This window comes from Adiantum capillus-veneris, chromosome 29, assembly GCF_014529385.1.
Source record: "Adiantum capillus-veneris isolate H3 chromosome 29, ASM1452938v2, whole genome shotgun sequence".
In the NCBI taxonomy this organism is placed as follows: domain Eukaryota; kingdom Viridiplantae; phylum Streptophyta; class Polypodiopsida; order Polypodiales; family Pteridaceae; genus Adiantum; species Adiantum capillus-veneris.
The window spans coordinates 78,730,610-78,745,566 of NC_140959.1; the positions used below are offsets into that span (position 1 = coordinate 78,730,610).

Consider the following 14,957-nt stretch of genomic DNA (forward strand, 5'->3'; position numbering starts at 1 on the left):
CACACCTCTTGTGCTTGAGATTTACCTATGATTTGATTTTATTGCAGTAGAGAATGCGGGAAGCTCTTATCATTGAATGTACACACCTCTTGTGCTTGAGCACTGTGATTGCAAACCAATGCTCAAAAGAAGCCTAGGTTTACTTTAATGTAACCTAATTATTTAATCAAATGAACATTCAAGGTTTGCACACATCGGAAGTCTCCTCTAGCTTGTAAACAATACCTCCTTTTAGTTCGTTTGTTTGCATAAACATGAAGGTATTTGGCAAGTGTTTGTTGATAGACTTGAGGTATTTGGCAAGCAGTTGTCGATGAAGTGATTTGGACTTGTTCCATCTTTCCTCTAACTTAAGAATGACATCATGTTGTATCGATGTATTTCTCAAATGTGGTAAAACTTGATTATCTTCTTTGGAGCTTTAGATCCATGTAAGTATCTATCATGTTCAGCTTATTGAATGCTTCTTGCCTTACCTTCATGATGTGACATAAGCTACCTAAATGTCGAAATTGCACCTCGTGATGCTCTTTTCGGCTAGGTAGTGGCTTGCAACTTTATTCCTTGGTTTGCCAAATGTGTTAAAACTAACTTTTGTCTGCTGAGTGTAGCCTCTTTCTACTACCCTCCGACGCTCCCAAGATTCTTGTATTTCAATTGGCACATAACAAACTTTCTTGAGATAGAACTTTTGGCTACTCCTCCCTTTGTGGTTTCTTTTGAATGAGCTCTTTCGCCACTAAATTATTAGCTCCAATTGAGATGTTAGGTCATCAGCAATCACAAGAAGATTTAGAAATTTTATCATGTAGGAAAATGGAGTCTTTTTCAGTGTGTTTCATACGATGCATAACATCATGAGCTTCTGCTCGAGAGGCACCGCATACCTAGCTAGGTATGATTGGGGGGAGGGGACTACGATTGGGGGCAAGGGACCACCGGCCCCCCCATCGGGCCGGCAGTCCCCTGCTCCCAATCGTTCCTAGCTAGGTATGTAGCGCCTTCCCTCACAGAAGCTCATGATGTTGAGGTAAGTCACAATGTGAGAATTATTGTGAGAATTTGTCCAAAACTTATTGTGAATGTCTCTAAGTGAATTGCATTTCTACATTCATAAAAGACACTAATATGCAAACATGTCTCAACTATCTGTTATAAAAGGAATTACCTAGTAGCCTTCATGAGGTACTCCTTTAAGAATTGGCATGCTTATTGGAAAACAAATTCAATTGATTGCTTACACTCTTCTCGAGACGCTTCAAGGTTTTCACAGTCTTCAATTTCTTACTTCAAGCATATCTCCTTCTCACAAAGTTGCATATGTGGCATGTGATCTGGCTTTTGCTTATCATTTTGTTGTAGCTTGGTTACATGTGAACTGCAAAGTGTTGTGAGTTAGCCATTTTAATTGCATGTAAGTTGAGGTAAAAGCGGTTGACTATTGTGTGGTATGCAACAACAACAATAGAAAGATATACCTCTTTGATGCACACATCATTAACAGAGAAGGTTAGAGAGTCTTTTTTTTTTGGTTGAGGATTGTATTTGCTATTGGCACCCCCCCCCCCCCCCCCCCCCCCCCCCCCCCCCCCCCCAACCCACCCCCGGCGCGCTCGCGTGCCCGATTGTATTGTGTACCCGGATTAATAGAGAAGGTTAGAGAGTGTTTTTTTTCATGTTCAGCTTATTGAATGCTTCTTGCCTTACCTTCATGATGTGACATGAGCTACCTAAATGTCGAAATTGCAAAATATTTACCTCGTGATGCTCTTTTCGGCTAGGTAGTGGCTTGCAACTTTATTCCTTGGTTTGCCAGAAGTGTCAAAACTAACGCTGTGTAGCCTCTTTCTACTACCCTCCGATGCTCCCAAGATTCTTGTATTTCAATTGGCACATAACAAACTTCCTTGAGATAGAACTTTTGGCTACTTCTCCCTTTGCGGTTTCTTTTGAATGAGCTCTTTTGCCACTAAATTATTAGCTCCAATTGAGTTGCTAGATCATTAGCAATCACAAGAAGATTTAGAAATTTTCTACTGTAGGAAAACGAGTCTTTTCCAGAGTTTTTCATACGATGCATAACATCATGAGCTTCTGCTCGAGAGGCACCACATACCTAGCTAGGTACGAGTGGGGGCAAGGGACCCCCCCCCCCCCCCCCCCCCCGTCCCCCCACCGGGCCGGCGGTCCCATGCCCCCAATCATACCTAGCTAGCTATGCAGTGCCTCCCTCGTAGAAGCTCATGATGTTGAGGTAAGCCACAATGCGAGAATTATTGTGAGAATTTGTCCAAAACTTCTTGTGAATGTCTGTCAGGGTGAACTGCATTTCTACATTCATAAAAGACACTACTAAGCAAACATGTCTCAACTATTTGTTATAAAAGGAATTACCTAGTAGCCTTCATGAGGTACTCCTTTAAGAATTGACATGCTTATTGGAAAACAAATTCAATTGATTGCTTACACTCTTCTCGAGACGCTTCAAGGTTTTCACAGTCTTCAATTTCTTACTTCAAGCATATCTCCTTCTCACAAAGTTGCAGGATAATACGGTGGATGATATTCCTCATGGAGTTTAAATTCAGAATTTTTCATAAGCCTGACAAGAATCACTGTGGAGCTGATTTTCTATCCAGAAGTACAGAGGGTTATTCAGAAGCATCTTTGAGGGATGAACCAGTGGATGCTGACTTATTCCAGCCGGAAGCAGGAGAATTAGTTGATCCTGAATAGTATGATGTTTATCAGTTTCTTTCTCAAGGTGCTTTCACAGATGACTGGAAGCAGAACCAGAAGAAGGCTTTGGTCATCAAGAGCTTGAAGTTTACCATCATCGGAGGCTCACTCTATTGGTTAGGGGTTGATGGTATTCTTCGGTGTTGTGTGCCTATGGAAGGGAGAATGCGAGTTATCTCAGAGGCACTTAATGGCAAATCAAGTGGACATTTTTCCAATGAAGTTACCTACAAGAAGATTCTGCAAGCTGGTCTATGGTGGCAAACATTAATCACTGACATTAGAAGTTTTTGCAAAACTTGTGATATATGCCAAAGAATGGGTAGACCTACAACTTCAGATATGACTCCTTTAACGTCAGTACAACCACTGGGTATTTTCATGAAATGGAGCCTAGATTTTATGGGACCTTTTAAGAAGGTTACTCCCAAAAAGAACAAGTACATAGTAATGGCTACTTGCTATGTCAATAAGTGGGTTGAAGCTAAGGCTCTTCCTGACAACACAGCCAAGTCAACTGCAAGGTTTCTTTTTGAGAATATTGTCTGTCGCTATGGATGTCCGGTAGAGATTGTGTCGGACCAAAGGACACATTTTATCAATGACACAAGGTTGCATATGAGATACACTTTTTCTTAATGAAAAAGAGAGAAAATGTAGATTTTCTTGATTGGTTAGTTGCAAAACTAGTCTTGCTTGGTGGGCCTTGCTATAAAACATCTATAGAATATAATAAGACATATGCAAATTCACATTTAGCATCTAGCATTGAGCAGAACAAGAGAATGACTAATTTGGCAAGGGTGTCACCGCGTGAAAGGGGGATACATTTGAAAAATGCTATAATGTTTATGGAAGGAGACAAAGTTAAGTACATTAATTATTAGAGATTATAGGGATGGTTACATTTGAGATTATATCCAAGCGAGGTTGTACGGGGGTTGTACTACTATGTCTACTGATGAATGTTTTTCCTAGTATATGTGCTATATGTAAATTCTTGCAAACGAAAAGTATTTGAAAAGAAAGTTTTCATCGAATGGTTGGCAGTGCAGATAGTCGGCTCGCATTTTTGAAGGTGGATGTCGAGTGTGTTTTGTCTTTCTTCTTTTGTAGTTATTTGTGTTTTATCTTTCTTCTTTTGTAGTTATTTCCGGTCCAATGAATGAGAACACTGATACATGTGAATTCCCCTTCTGTGTTTTGTGTTATGGCATCGACAATGCATGTTTGTTGGAGTGATTATCAAGTCGATGTTTTCAGTGATCAAGCAGCTTACGCCAATTGTGATCAAATCCAGTTCATTGAACTTAGGGTCTAGGAGCCACTACTGAAGACATTTATGTTATTCACGTTCGTCTTCATTCCAACTTTTGTAATGTCAGTTTGATTGTACAATTTATTCAAGGCAAGGTTGTTATAGTGTTGGACGTCTGATTTGTGAGTACAAATTATCATAGTAGAGTTGTTGATGTAGTCATGTACATGCGCTTCATTTATAATACATGCACCCAAGGTATAATTGATCTCATCTATGGATGGTTTTCTTTCACGAATAATGGTCAAGAAGTGAAGAAATTCAGGGTCCGTTGCATGTCTTACAGCCTGCATGACATCTTGTACAAAGTTACATGTAGGGAGTGGAATGAGCTTGTGATATGGCATGTGTTACAAAGCTCCCGGGCGTGACTATAAATTGGGGATAGTTGGACAAGATCACCAAGCAAGAGAACAAATTTGTTGTTCAAGGGATTTGCAAATGTACTACATGTTACGTTGACATTTTGTCTTACGATAAGGTCAAAAGTCGTTTGAGTTAACATGGATAGCCAGTCTATAATTATAATATCCTCCTCTTTAATGTCCAAATATTTCTCATCGGTCGCATGAATAGAGAGGGGATATTGTTGATTCGTGGTTGGTATCTTGAACTGGTAATGGACTGTAGATGCAATGCAATGCTGCTAAGTCTTGTTGTTGTTGCTCCGATGGCAAAGCGCCCAACAATAATACAGATGTGGGGGAAGTAGGAGTGTCTATTTCATTTGTCTGTCAAACTCGTTTATTGCTATATATATGAGGTACATCGCCATACAAGAGGGTCATATTTCTAGATTGTCAATAAAGATGTCACATTGCATGCTCCACTATTTATACAATGCAATGATTTCAAACCATGACCTATTATATGGACGATAAGCTCCCTAGCTTATTGACGCTTGGACTATAATCTTCTAGGTCTTGAGAACTTCATACTAATATCTAGTACTGAAGAAACGAGAACATATATAGTATGGTATCATTTATTTAGACACCTAGTATGATATCAATTATTTAGAGCTAAAGTAAAGATGCACAAGGTGAATTCACTATATTGCGATACACCACATGCATTCACTACTTATGTATTCACTATTGTAATACATCACATGCATTGGCTAGCAACCGTATGCAAAGAGTTGCGTGTGTAACTAACATGTGCAGATGTTGATCGACATCGAGTGTATAGTTCTAAAACCGAGATCTAAATAAACCAAAGCAAAGAAAGTAGTACCAAAATTCTAAAACAAGCAAATAGCTAAAGCATGAATGAACTGCAACAATAAATGAGGTGCTTTATTGACCTGCAATGTTGTACTGATGCTTTTTGATTGTCCAATCTACAGGCTGATATTTGAGTCAAGCTACAAAAAAGCAATGTGAATAGTTAAACATATCATCTTGCAATGAAACGCCGAAGACGAAAGTGCAAAGTATACAGTGCATGTCATACAGAGGTGCCATACAAATGTATGATGGAGAGCTGGCACTGTGGTCTCTCCAAAAATTTATAAGAAACGGAAGCCGTGCCCTGCCCCGTAGTGTTTATGTGTTGCACCAAGCAAATGAATGCGCATGAAAAATTGGATGCAGATAACGGACCTTGCAGTGTTGTCGAGCTGGAGTCGCGCTTGTACAATTGGAACGTGCAGTGTTGTGAAAATATGTCCTCCCTGCTATACACAAAACACGCAAATGTAACTTTATGTTCTATGTCCTCTGATCAGTATTACCTTCTGTGTGTGTGTGTGTGTGTGCGTGTTGTAAGTTGCTTCGGTAAGTTATATCTTCCTGCCTCCTTGCTGACTAACCCGCGTTATGTATCGTGCTTCCTAATTGCACATGATAATGGGCATCTTGAGGTCGGCATCCCCATAGCGGAAGGCACTATATTCAATCCACTCATCAATAATCCAAACACGCATCTGGCGAACTACTATTATGTGACGCTCATGGGCATTAGTACAGGTGGCATTCTGCTCGAAATCATTCACCTTAAAAAACAGAGCCAAAAAGTGGTCGAGACGTTGTCATATTTAGCAGTTATGAAGCCTATACTACCTTGCAGTCAGCTGTCTACTAGGCATTGTGGCAAGCTATGACCAACTAGAAGATGCAGATCCCTCCAGAAGGTGTAGAAGCTAGTGGTTACGACAGACGTATTGTAATTGAGGTGGCAGCATGAAGCGTACGAGAAATCTAGTCCTTTTTTACATACAACCACATTCCATAGGTTCAGTCCAATCGATGACGCCGCCACCACCCCATGCACGGCCCTCCAATCCGCTGCACCCCAGCCAACCCCTCTGTTCAGACAACCCTCCTTGAATGTTTACCAATGTAATGGATCTTATATGCTAAGCCAGTAAGAGATGCAAAGCAAGTTGATTCATCTCTAGAAGAAAACTGAGATAAGATGCAGCATCGTGAGAAACGTATTTGCACAAGAGGACGCTTGGCACCCAACATATATTATATATTGAGTGTATAACTAAATAAAATAATTTCTAAATCTAGAGGTTGCAAAATGGCTTCGACAATAGATCACAATTTACAAACTTGTTTCCGCACTCAAAATGATGTCTTCCATCTGCAACCATCTGAACTTGATCCGATAGCTGCTACGTACATGGACCTTTGCTCATGGGATCCGCCACCAAATCGTGATTATTGGCAAGAAGGGAGCTCCGAAGCAGTAACTGTTGGGTGTTCAAATCCACACCATGAGCATCCCTACTTTGTATGCAACTACTAAAGAGAAAAAATAGAGTATACTGTTGATGCTAATCTCAACTGCACCCGCATTGGCTGTCGCTTGCTTGCGGTTTAGCAAGAGAAGCTCTTTACATGCCCCAATATTGACTATATTGTCTGTAAAGTTTCTGCTATCCCACCCAGTTGTTGAATGGCCAGCAGTGAACTGCTGTTGCTGGAGAATAATAGGTGCTGACATATTGGTATGCCTGTCTCCAGAAATGCCATTACTCTGCAGTCCGTGTTCTTCGGCTTCTCCAACATCAAATCTCTTGTGTGGAAAAAAGAATTAGATTCTGCTTCTGCTATTTGACTATTCTTTTGATCTTGGTCGGCAGCCTAGGCACCTGCATGATTGAATACTTACTTCCGCTGCAATGCTGATGTATCTCCTTGGAGCTACACATTAACCAACTCCTACGGACACCATATTCTGCGTTTAATTGGTCATGAGAGATGTTTCTGTTTGTTTGCAGATCGTTTCGAAATGTGCCTTGCCTCATCAAATTTTCAGATAGGCTATCAACAGAGCTGCACAACAAGTTTTAGGACTTTTCTCTCGTAGGAAAACAAACCATTTGGAGCGGCATAATGTTGGCTATAACTAGTTGCACCTGCAAAAACGAGCTGAGTAAGGTACTTAATTGAATCTGGACATAGTGTTCAACTGGCCAATGGGTCTTGTTGCACACAAAGCTGCTATGATCGCTACACGAGGAAGGCGCATGTAGGCGTATAATTCGGTGTTGAGGCTTCACTGCAAAAGAAGGCCGATTCCAATATGCAGATGGGGCAGCAAACAAAATGACATTGTCTACCTTGTACTGCTGTAATGAATAGGGAGGAGCTTGGCCTATAGACTCCATGTTACTGAAGAATGCTCTAGTCATGTCGACTAGGTAGGATTTTCTTCATGGCTCTTTGCTTTTTGGTTAACTATAAGGTGCCAGACGTACAGCTAGCTGGGCGTTGCCACTTCCAGCACAGGGTGAGAAGGCAGTAGGATGAACATCATGCGCGAGCAAAGCCATCATCGCCTACTAGCCCCGTCCTTCATAGCCAGCTACTCTCTCTCTCTCTCTCTCTCTCTCTCTCTCTCTCTCTCTGTCTCTCTCTCTCTCTCTCTCGCGCGCTTGCAAAGAGTGGACAGAGACAAACCAGTAGACAATGCTCCGACCTGCTTCCGAGGAACCTGCGAACTGCTTGCGGAGAAGATTGAATTGCTTTTGTGAGCAATTGAGCAACGTAGAGTGCTTTTTTTTATTTTTTTGCTAACTAAAATAGGAAAAAGGTTGAGTTGTATTTTTAAGAATTTTTTGACATGTCAAAAATGTTGATTGGTTGAAATAAGATAGTGGGTACTCATTGAAATGAATTGTGTAAATCTAATGATGGGCATGTCTTGAGTTTTGAAATATGAAATGAACTCTCATATATCAAAGAAAAGATTTTGGGCTGTCCAATGCCTTTGGAAGCATGAAACGTTGACAGCCTTACATGTTAAATGATAAAGCCTTAGAGGCTCCACAAATCCCAAGAGGCACCTTTTCATTTTGAAATTTGTGTTACCCACCTTTTCATGTTGAGAATTTTGAGAAACTTGAGGTAATAGACTAAAGTTGTCATTTTTGTTAGTTAAAACTTTATGGAAGGAATTTATCATTTGGGGCTTTAACCTTTAAAGATTTTTTATTTTTATTTTTAAAGATTTTAAAGTTAAGTTTAGAACTTAAAGATGTAGAACTTTTAAAGTAAGGTCTCCAATCATCCAATCCAATGAGGACCTAGAGTTTTTTTTATTATTAGAAGTTAAAACTTTGAATTAAAGAAAGTGAAAATATTACATGGATCCACAAGTAGGGACAGGGTCACCCCGAGACGCTAGAGTCTTATGACTTAGAACTTTAAAGCTTTTAAAGTGGAATTTACAACTTAGGGATCTAGAGTTTTAAATTTGTAAAAAAGGCTCTAGAGCTTAAAAACGTAGAGTTTTAAAGTGGGGTGTAGAGCATAGGGATCTAAAACTTAGGGTGTAGAACTTAAGGGTGCTCTTTTAATTCAATTCTATGTGTCCGCTTATGTTTTTTTTTTCAAAAGCTTAGAGATGTAGTGATTTTAAAGTGGGATCTACCTTCAGATCAAGGCCTAAAATTGACGCCTACTTTTTTTCTCAAGAGCTATTTTGCTTATCAAAATAATCTCAAAATTGCCTGTCATTTTTTGTATTTATATCTTTAAGTCAACGTTATATATGGCCAATTATATAAGTTGATTGCATTACACAAAGCATATGAAAGGGGGTTTGAAAAATTGGATTTCAAAAAGAAATTTTTATCATGCTTGACAGGCCTGCCTGCTGATTTTATCACTTGTTTATTTATAGGTTTTCATGGCAGCGATGTTTTTTCTTAAATTTAAACTCAATGCCACGTGCTGGCTTGTGCGTTCAAATACTGGAAAAAGATTCTTTGGCTTCACCAAGTAATTGAAAACACTTATTAAAGATATGTAAAGATAGTTTTAAATGCATGTTTTTTTAATACCGACAAACGGTCCAAGATTCCCGAATCGTACTCATCACAAAGACATGGGACGCAGCAGGCTACAAGTTATTATGGCCCTTCTACGAGAAAGAGGAGAAGGACTGCGTCTATCGTCACCTTCTCTCCTTTTGTTGTATGTTGTGCTGCTCTTCTGGCTGCCGAGCTATATTGGCGATCTGTGGAATCCAGCATGACGTGCAGCTTCTGCTCCCAGCCATAGCAGCTTCTGCCAAAACCTGGACCCCAGCCTTGCCCTCTCTCAAATTGCGGACCCCTCCCCGTCCCCCTCTTTATCAATCTCTCAGCCTCCCTGCATCAGCACCTCACCCTCGGTGCCTACAAGATATCCAGAGACGCCGCTTTTATGGCGCATAATTAAATAATAAGCCCAATAAAGCAAGGTCGTGTGACCCTCCCTGGACATTCACACAAGTCTTGTAACTGCACAATCAACAGACATCAAAACTGTATAAAACTACCCCTTCGGCAATGAATCAACATCTCCTTCTTGCCCCGCAAGTCTGTGTATCTCTCTGTGTGTGTATACAACGTGTGCATGTTTCTTTAACATGGTATCACTATAGCGCACGCTACCCCACCCGCTTCCCTTTCCCTCTCCTGCGTTGCCTCTGCTCTTGCTTGCTAGTTGATCCGGACAACTAGCATGGCTCAGGAAGCACCCGCTTCCCTCATTCCCACTACGGTCAGAAGCTATCATCTTGATAAGCTTACTGGCCCGAACTACCTCACCTGGGCTACACGGGTCACCCTTTTGCTCAAGCGAGCAACACTATGGGGGATTGTGAATGGCACAACACCCAAACCTCCTGCAGACCCAGCCCTCGCTGATTGGACGGTCAAAGACCTCCAGGCTCAGGTAGAACTTATGCTTCACCTTGGTGATAGACAAGTCCAGATGATCCGGCGTTGCTAGACATCTGCCGAAATCTGGAATTTCCTGCTTGCAACCTATCACCACGAGGATCTCATTACACGTATCACGGCCCTCAAGAAGCTTCTCACTTCTAATCTGACAGAGCAGCAAGCCACATCTCAATTTGTTGACGATTGGCGCACACTGCTTGACAATGCTCTGCTCTCAGGCCTTCAAATGGATGATAGTATCCAGTCAATGCTGCTACTGGCTACCCTCCCCTCCTCCTGGCGGCTCTTCATCACAACTCAGGCCTCAGTTGACTGGCCTCACAGTTGAGACACTCATTGCTAGGATTCTCCAGGAAGATGCAATGCGCAGCAGCACATCCTCTACGCCAGCCACACCACCGCTCCTGCCTCTGCCCAATACATGCAACGAACCGCTGGTCGTTTTGCTGGCAGAAACACTTGGCGACCATTTCGACGGCCAAGAGGTGTTCAGAGGAACCCATTCAATAATACCCCTGCATTACAAACTTGTAGCTACTGTGGTCGTACTGGTCATGTTGAGCGGGATTGTCGTACCAAGCGCCGAGAACAACAACGAAATGATCGGCGTCCCCGTGCTGGCCCGCTTGGAGAGTGCCAATTACTGCAGGGGTATTATTGAATGGTAAAATTGATGCAGGGTTTTTGATTGACCATGGAGACGTTGTATAATGGCTACACAGTGCCAACACTTGTGCGCGCGCACGCTTTTCGGCAATTCTATCTCCACCTAGCCTAGAGACTGCACAAGATTTGTTCCACGATTTAATTAAATGGCCCATCCTATTGATAAGACCACACTCAAAGAGACACTGAACCTAGGACACATCACACCCAGCTAAACCAACACTAATGCCGTAGGCCCTAGCAAGCCCAATCTTTATCTTTTTGTCAGCTTTTTAGTGGACGTGGATAAAGAGCTTATATTGCCTGAAGATTTAGCTACTAGTTTTATCACTTTTTGGCCTACCCCAAAGGGGTAAGGCCATAGCGATGACTTCCCTTTTTTCCTAAGGAAAAAGGAGAGTTAAATTTTCTAATTCTTAAATTTTTTTATTGGCAGATGAGGTAGTGGGTACTCATTGTTGGCCGTCCAAAGGCTAAGGCCCCTGTCAGACTGGGGCACCCGCCCCTCTCAATTTTCTTGGTGGCCAGTCCCTCTCATGTCACACACAATTTCAAAGAAGCAGCGGCCCGCCTGCAACAACAAACCAATGCTCGCCAAATGCTGAAACGATCGCACTTCACGCTGACGACGAGAGCTCAGCGCCTGTCATCTGCTCTCGCGCATCGCCTTTTGCAGATGGCCATGGAGTGCGAGAAGTTGGCCGAGGGGTGATGCCCGCCCACCTGACAAGGCCTCCGGCCCAAGTTCCCCTTTTCGTAGAGCCAATAGCTGCTCGCCACCTAGGAGTGACCACCTTTTGCCCGTCCCAGTGTGATAGGGACCTAAGGCCATAGTGATGATTGCAAAGACAACAAAGAGTAGGCAATAACCCACTTCATTTGCACACAAATCTGGGGAGATCCTTGGGCCATGGGAAAAGGGTAAGTGGAAAAGGGTTTGAGTCAATGCAGTGGGTAGGAAAAGGAAGGCACGTGGAGGAGAGAGATTTTTCTTGCAGTTGTAAAGGGCTGCTGTTCAGAGATGGAGAAAGATTTTTTTGTTGGGCAGAGCATTCTGGTGCGCAGTTGCTGAGCAGGGGTGCACGCGACAGTTTTGTGGATGGTTGTTTTGCAAGACAGTGAAGAGCAGGCCGTTTGAATCATGTTGGGCTTGTGCATGATGGCTAGCAGCTCTTGCTATCCCCGACACTGGAAAATGGGACAGGGCTCTTTGTTGCAGGCGAATGGGAACAGAAGGGCTGACAGAGAGAGTTCTGCCGCTTGCGCATCTGTGAGAGAGAGAGAAGAAGAGGATTTTAACATCGTGGGAAGAGAGAGAGAAATCACATGCATAGGTGCATTGCAGCATGGGAAGACGCCTCAGAGATCTATGCGACAAGACAAGAAGAAGAAGAGACCTACACATCTTGATTGCTCCGCTCTACGCAGCTGCCCTTTTACCAAAAAAAAATAAAAAATATATATATATATATATAAAAGTCCCTCTTTCGATGATGGAGTAGGCGCGGCAGGTTGTTTGCATCATGTGCAACATCGCTGGGGTTTCCCTGCATTGCATTATGTGCATCAGATACGCCTGCGCATCCTGTGCATGGTATGCGGGGTCAAGTGACCGGCTTGAAATACAACATTGGAGCAATGGAGACGAGGAGAGCGCGGGCTTGAGACATGTCGTTAGGCATGGTGGAGGGCGTACCAGAGGGGACTGTGGGGCAACAGAGGCGACACAGGGGTAACTAATTACATTTTTCGCATCTGGGAGAGATTCCACTCAATAAAACATTTGAGCCAGTATGCTAATTACTTTCACATGACTGAATCATGACAAGGCATGGTTATTGTGCCCCCAGCTGCTTGCCCAGACCATGCTCGTGCTCCATCTCCTGCCTCAGGTCTGCGCTCGAGCTCACTCTCAACAACCTCATCACACACCAACCCTGACCTTTTGTGAGAGAGAGAGAGAGAGAGAGAGAGAGAGAGAGAGAGAGAGATGTTTTAAATAACTGCTGCTGCTGGAATAAACTTTTCACAATCCACTGTTGCCTTCCTCCTGCGTCATCATCGCCATCCTCACGCCTCCTTCTTGCCAGAACTTTACAGAAGTAGAACCATGAAAAACAAGGGTTCTTTCCTCCCTTGGCATCTCTGCATCTTCCTCAAATTCGAGGTGGTATGAAAGAGAGAGAGAGAGAGAGAGAGAGAGAGAGAGAGAGAGAGAGAGAGATTTGGCTTGATGTTAGAATGCAGCTTCTTGCAATAAGCTTGTATCAGTTGCCCATGATGAGTTCTAACCGTTGATGAAGTGGCATACTGACAGGGATCTTCCCTCCATCGAAGCTCCTTCCGTGATCTGTAGATACTGCAAGTTGGAGGACGAGGGCTCTGGTTGCATGGGGGTAAGAATCGCTAGATGCATGGGGAGAAAATGGCACCATCTGGACGCCATCAGTTAGCATGAACAGGAGGCCGCGAGCTACAAGGGCTCCCCAGCCCGCTTGCACTTGACAATGATGGCGCTATAGCGCCGCATATCACGGCAGTCATATCTGGCTATGGCGAGCCGTGCTCTGCGTCTCTGCGTAGAGATGATTCAAATGAACATTTGCACGTTTTTCCCAACCTCTTCCCGTTTGCTGCCGCGTGGCCACAAGGTGCGCGTCCCTGTCCTGGCAAAAACTGCCTCCTCAGTCCAGAGCTTCCTTTCTTTCACCCACTCGTCCGCCCGCCGTCCATCAGCTAGCGTACTAGTTGCTCCTCAACCCTTTGTTTTTCCTTCACATTCCCCTTTTGCTTGCTAAAGGCATCTCATCAGATACCCTTTAATGAACCCTTAAGAAAGATTGAAGAGACCTACTTACTTGAAGCGACTCAGAGTAGAAGCACGTTCAGATTAAGACAGGAACTTGCAAATTGCTGTATTTTATCTCAAAAATCTTAAATGTAATAAGCAATCAACAGAATTATCAATAGGTGTGCCTACACTCAACCTTATTAATTTGCATCTTAGAACATCAAAATATTCCTTTTTTGGGGCTGGGCTTGCATTTGGTGTCGTAGGAACAATATTCTCTCTCTCTCTCTCTCTCTCTCTCTCTCTCTCCATATAGGAATGCTTATGGGTAGGCCTCATGATTTTATCACTTTTTTCCTTCTTGTTCCATTGGATGTCTTCGTAGAATGATCTCTTGGTGTTTTCAAGTTTAATCACTATCCCAACATTGGGTGTCATGTGCACCTAATCACGAATGACTAAATTGCCTAGTTTCGATGGGTTTTGAATGGGCATCATAATGTTTTGAATTGGCATCACTATGTATGAGAGATTCAACAATATGTGTGTGTGCATGCTAGGAGAAGGAGAAGGAGAGAGAGAGAGAGAGAGAGAGAAAGAGAGTTTTTCAAACTTAAATTTTAGGAAAAATAATCAAAATACCGTTGTAATTTGTGGAAATTCTTAAAATACCCCTTAAAATTTCAAAATTTCCCAAAATACTCCTAGTATTTTGTCATAAATTCTTCAAATGTCCTTCAAATTTTTCAAATTTTCCAACATGCCCATGATTGTGAGTTTCTCCCAAAATAAAATTTTTACAGGTTTTTATAAGCAAGATACGAAAACTAGAATTTGGATTGGTAATGTAGGTTTTGGAGAGGAATTGCTTCATTATTTTTAGACATAATCACTTTTTTGTGAGGTAATTTGTGACAACTTACATTGCACGCAAAACATTCATAAATGGATCTCAATTGTTAAAAAGGAACAAAGATTCAAAAATATTGAACAATCCAACCAAAATAGATACAAGGATATTTTGGGAATGTCTGAAATTTGAAGAGTATTTTGGAAATTTCTCCACAAATTAGAGGGTATTTTGATAATTTTTCCCGTCTTCTTGGTAGCAGGCCACGTGATTTATCACTTTTTTTTCTCCTTGTCTTTTTTGTTGAGAATTGTATTTGCTATTGAGCCCCCCCCCCCCCCCCCCCCCCCCCCGGCTCGCCTGCCCGATTGTATTGTATACCCGAATTAATAGAGAAGGTTAGAGTTTT

The 14,957-nt window shown here is 42.4% G+C and overlaps 1 protein-coding gene across 1 annotated transcript; it reads left to right on the forward strand.

Annotated features, from left to right (window-relative positions):
* The first annotated feature begins 9,474 nt into the window (after nt 1–9,474).
* Nucleotides 9,475–13,882, forward strand: LOC147419451 (uncharacterized). Its single transcript, XM_086505516.1, has one exon. The coding sequence runs from the start codon at nt 10,445–10,447 to the stop codon at nt 10,907–10,909; it is 465 nt and encodes a 154-aa protein (XP_086361642.1). The 5' UTR covers nt 9,475–10,444; the 3' UTR covers nt 10,910–13,882.
* The last annotated feature ends 1,075 nt before the right edge of the window (nt 13,883–14,957 follow it).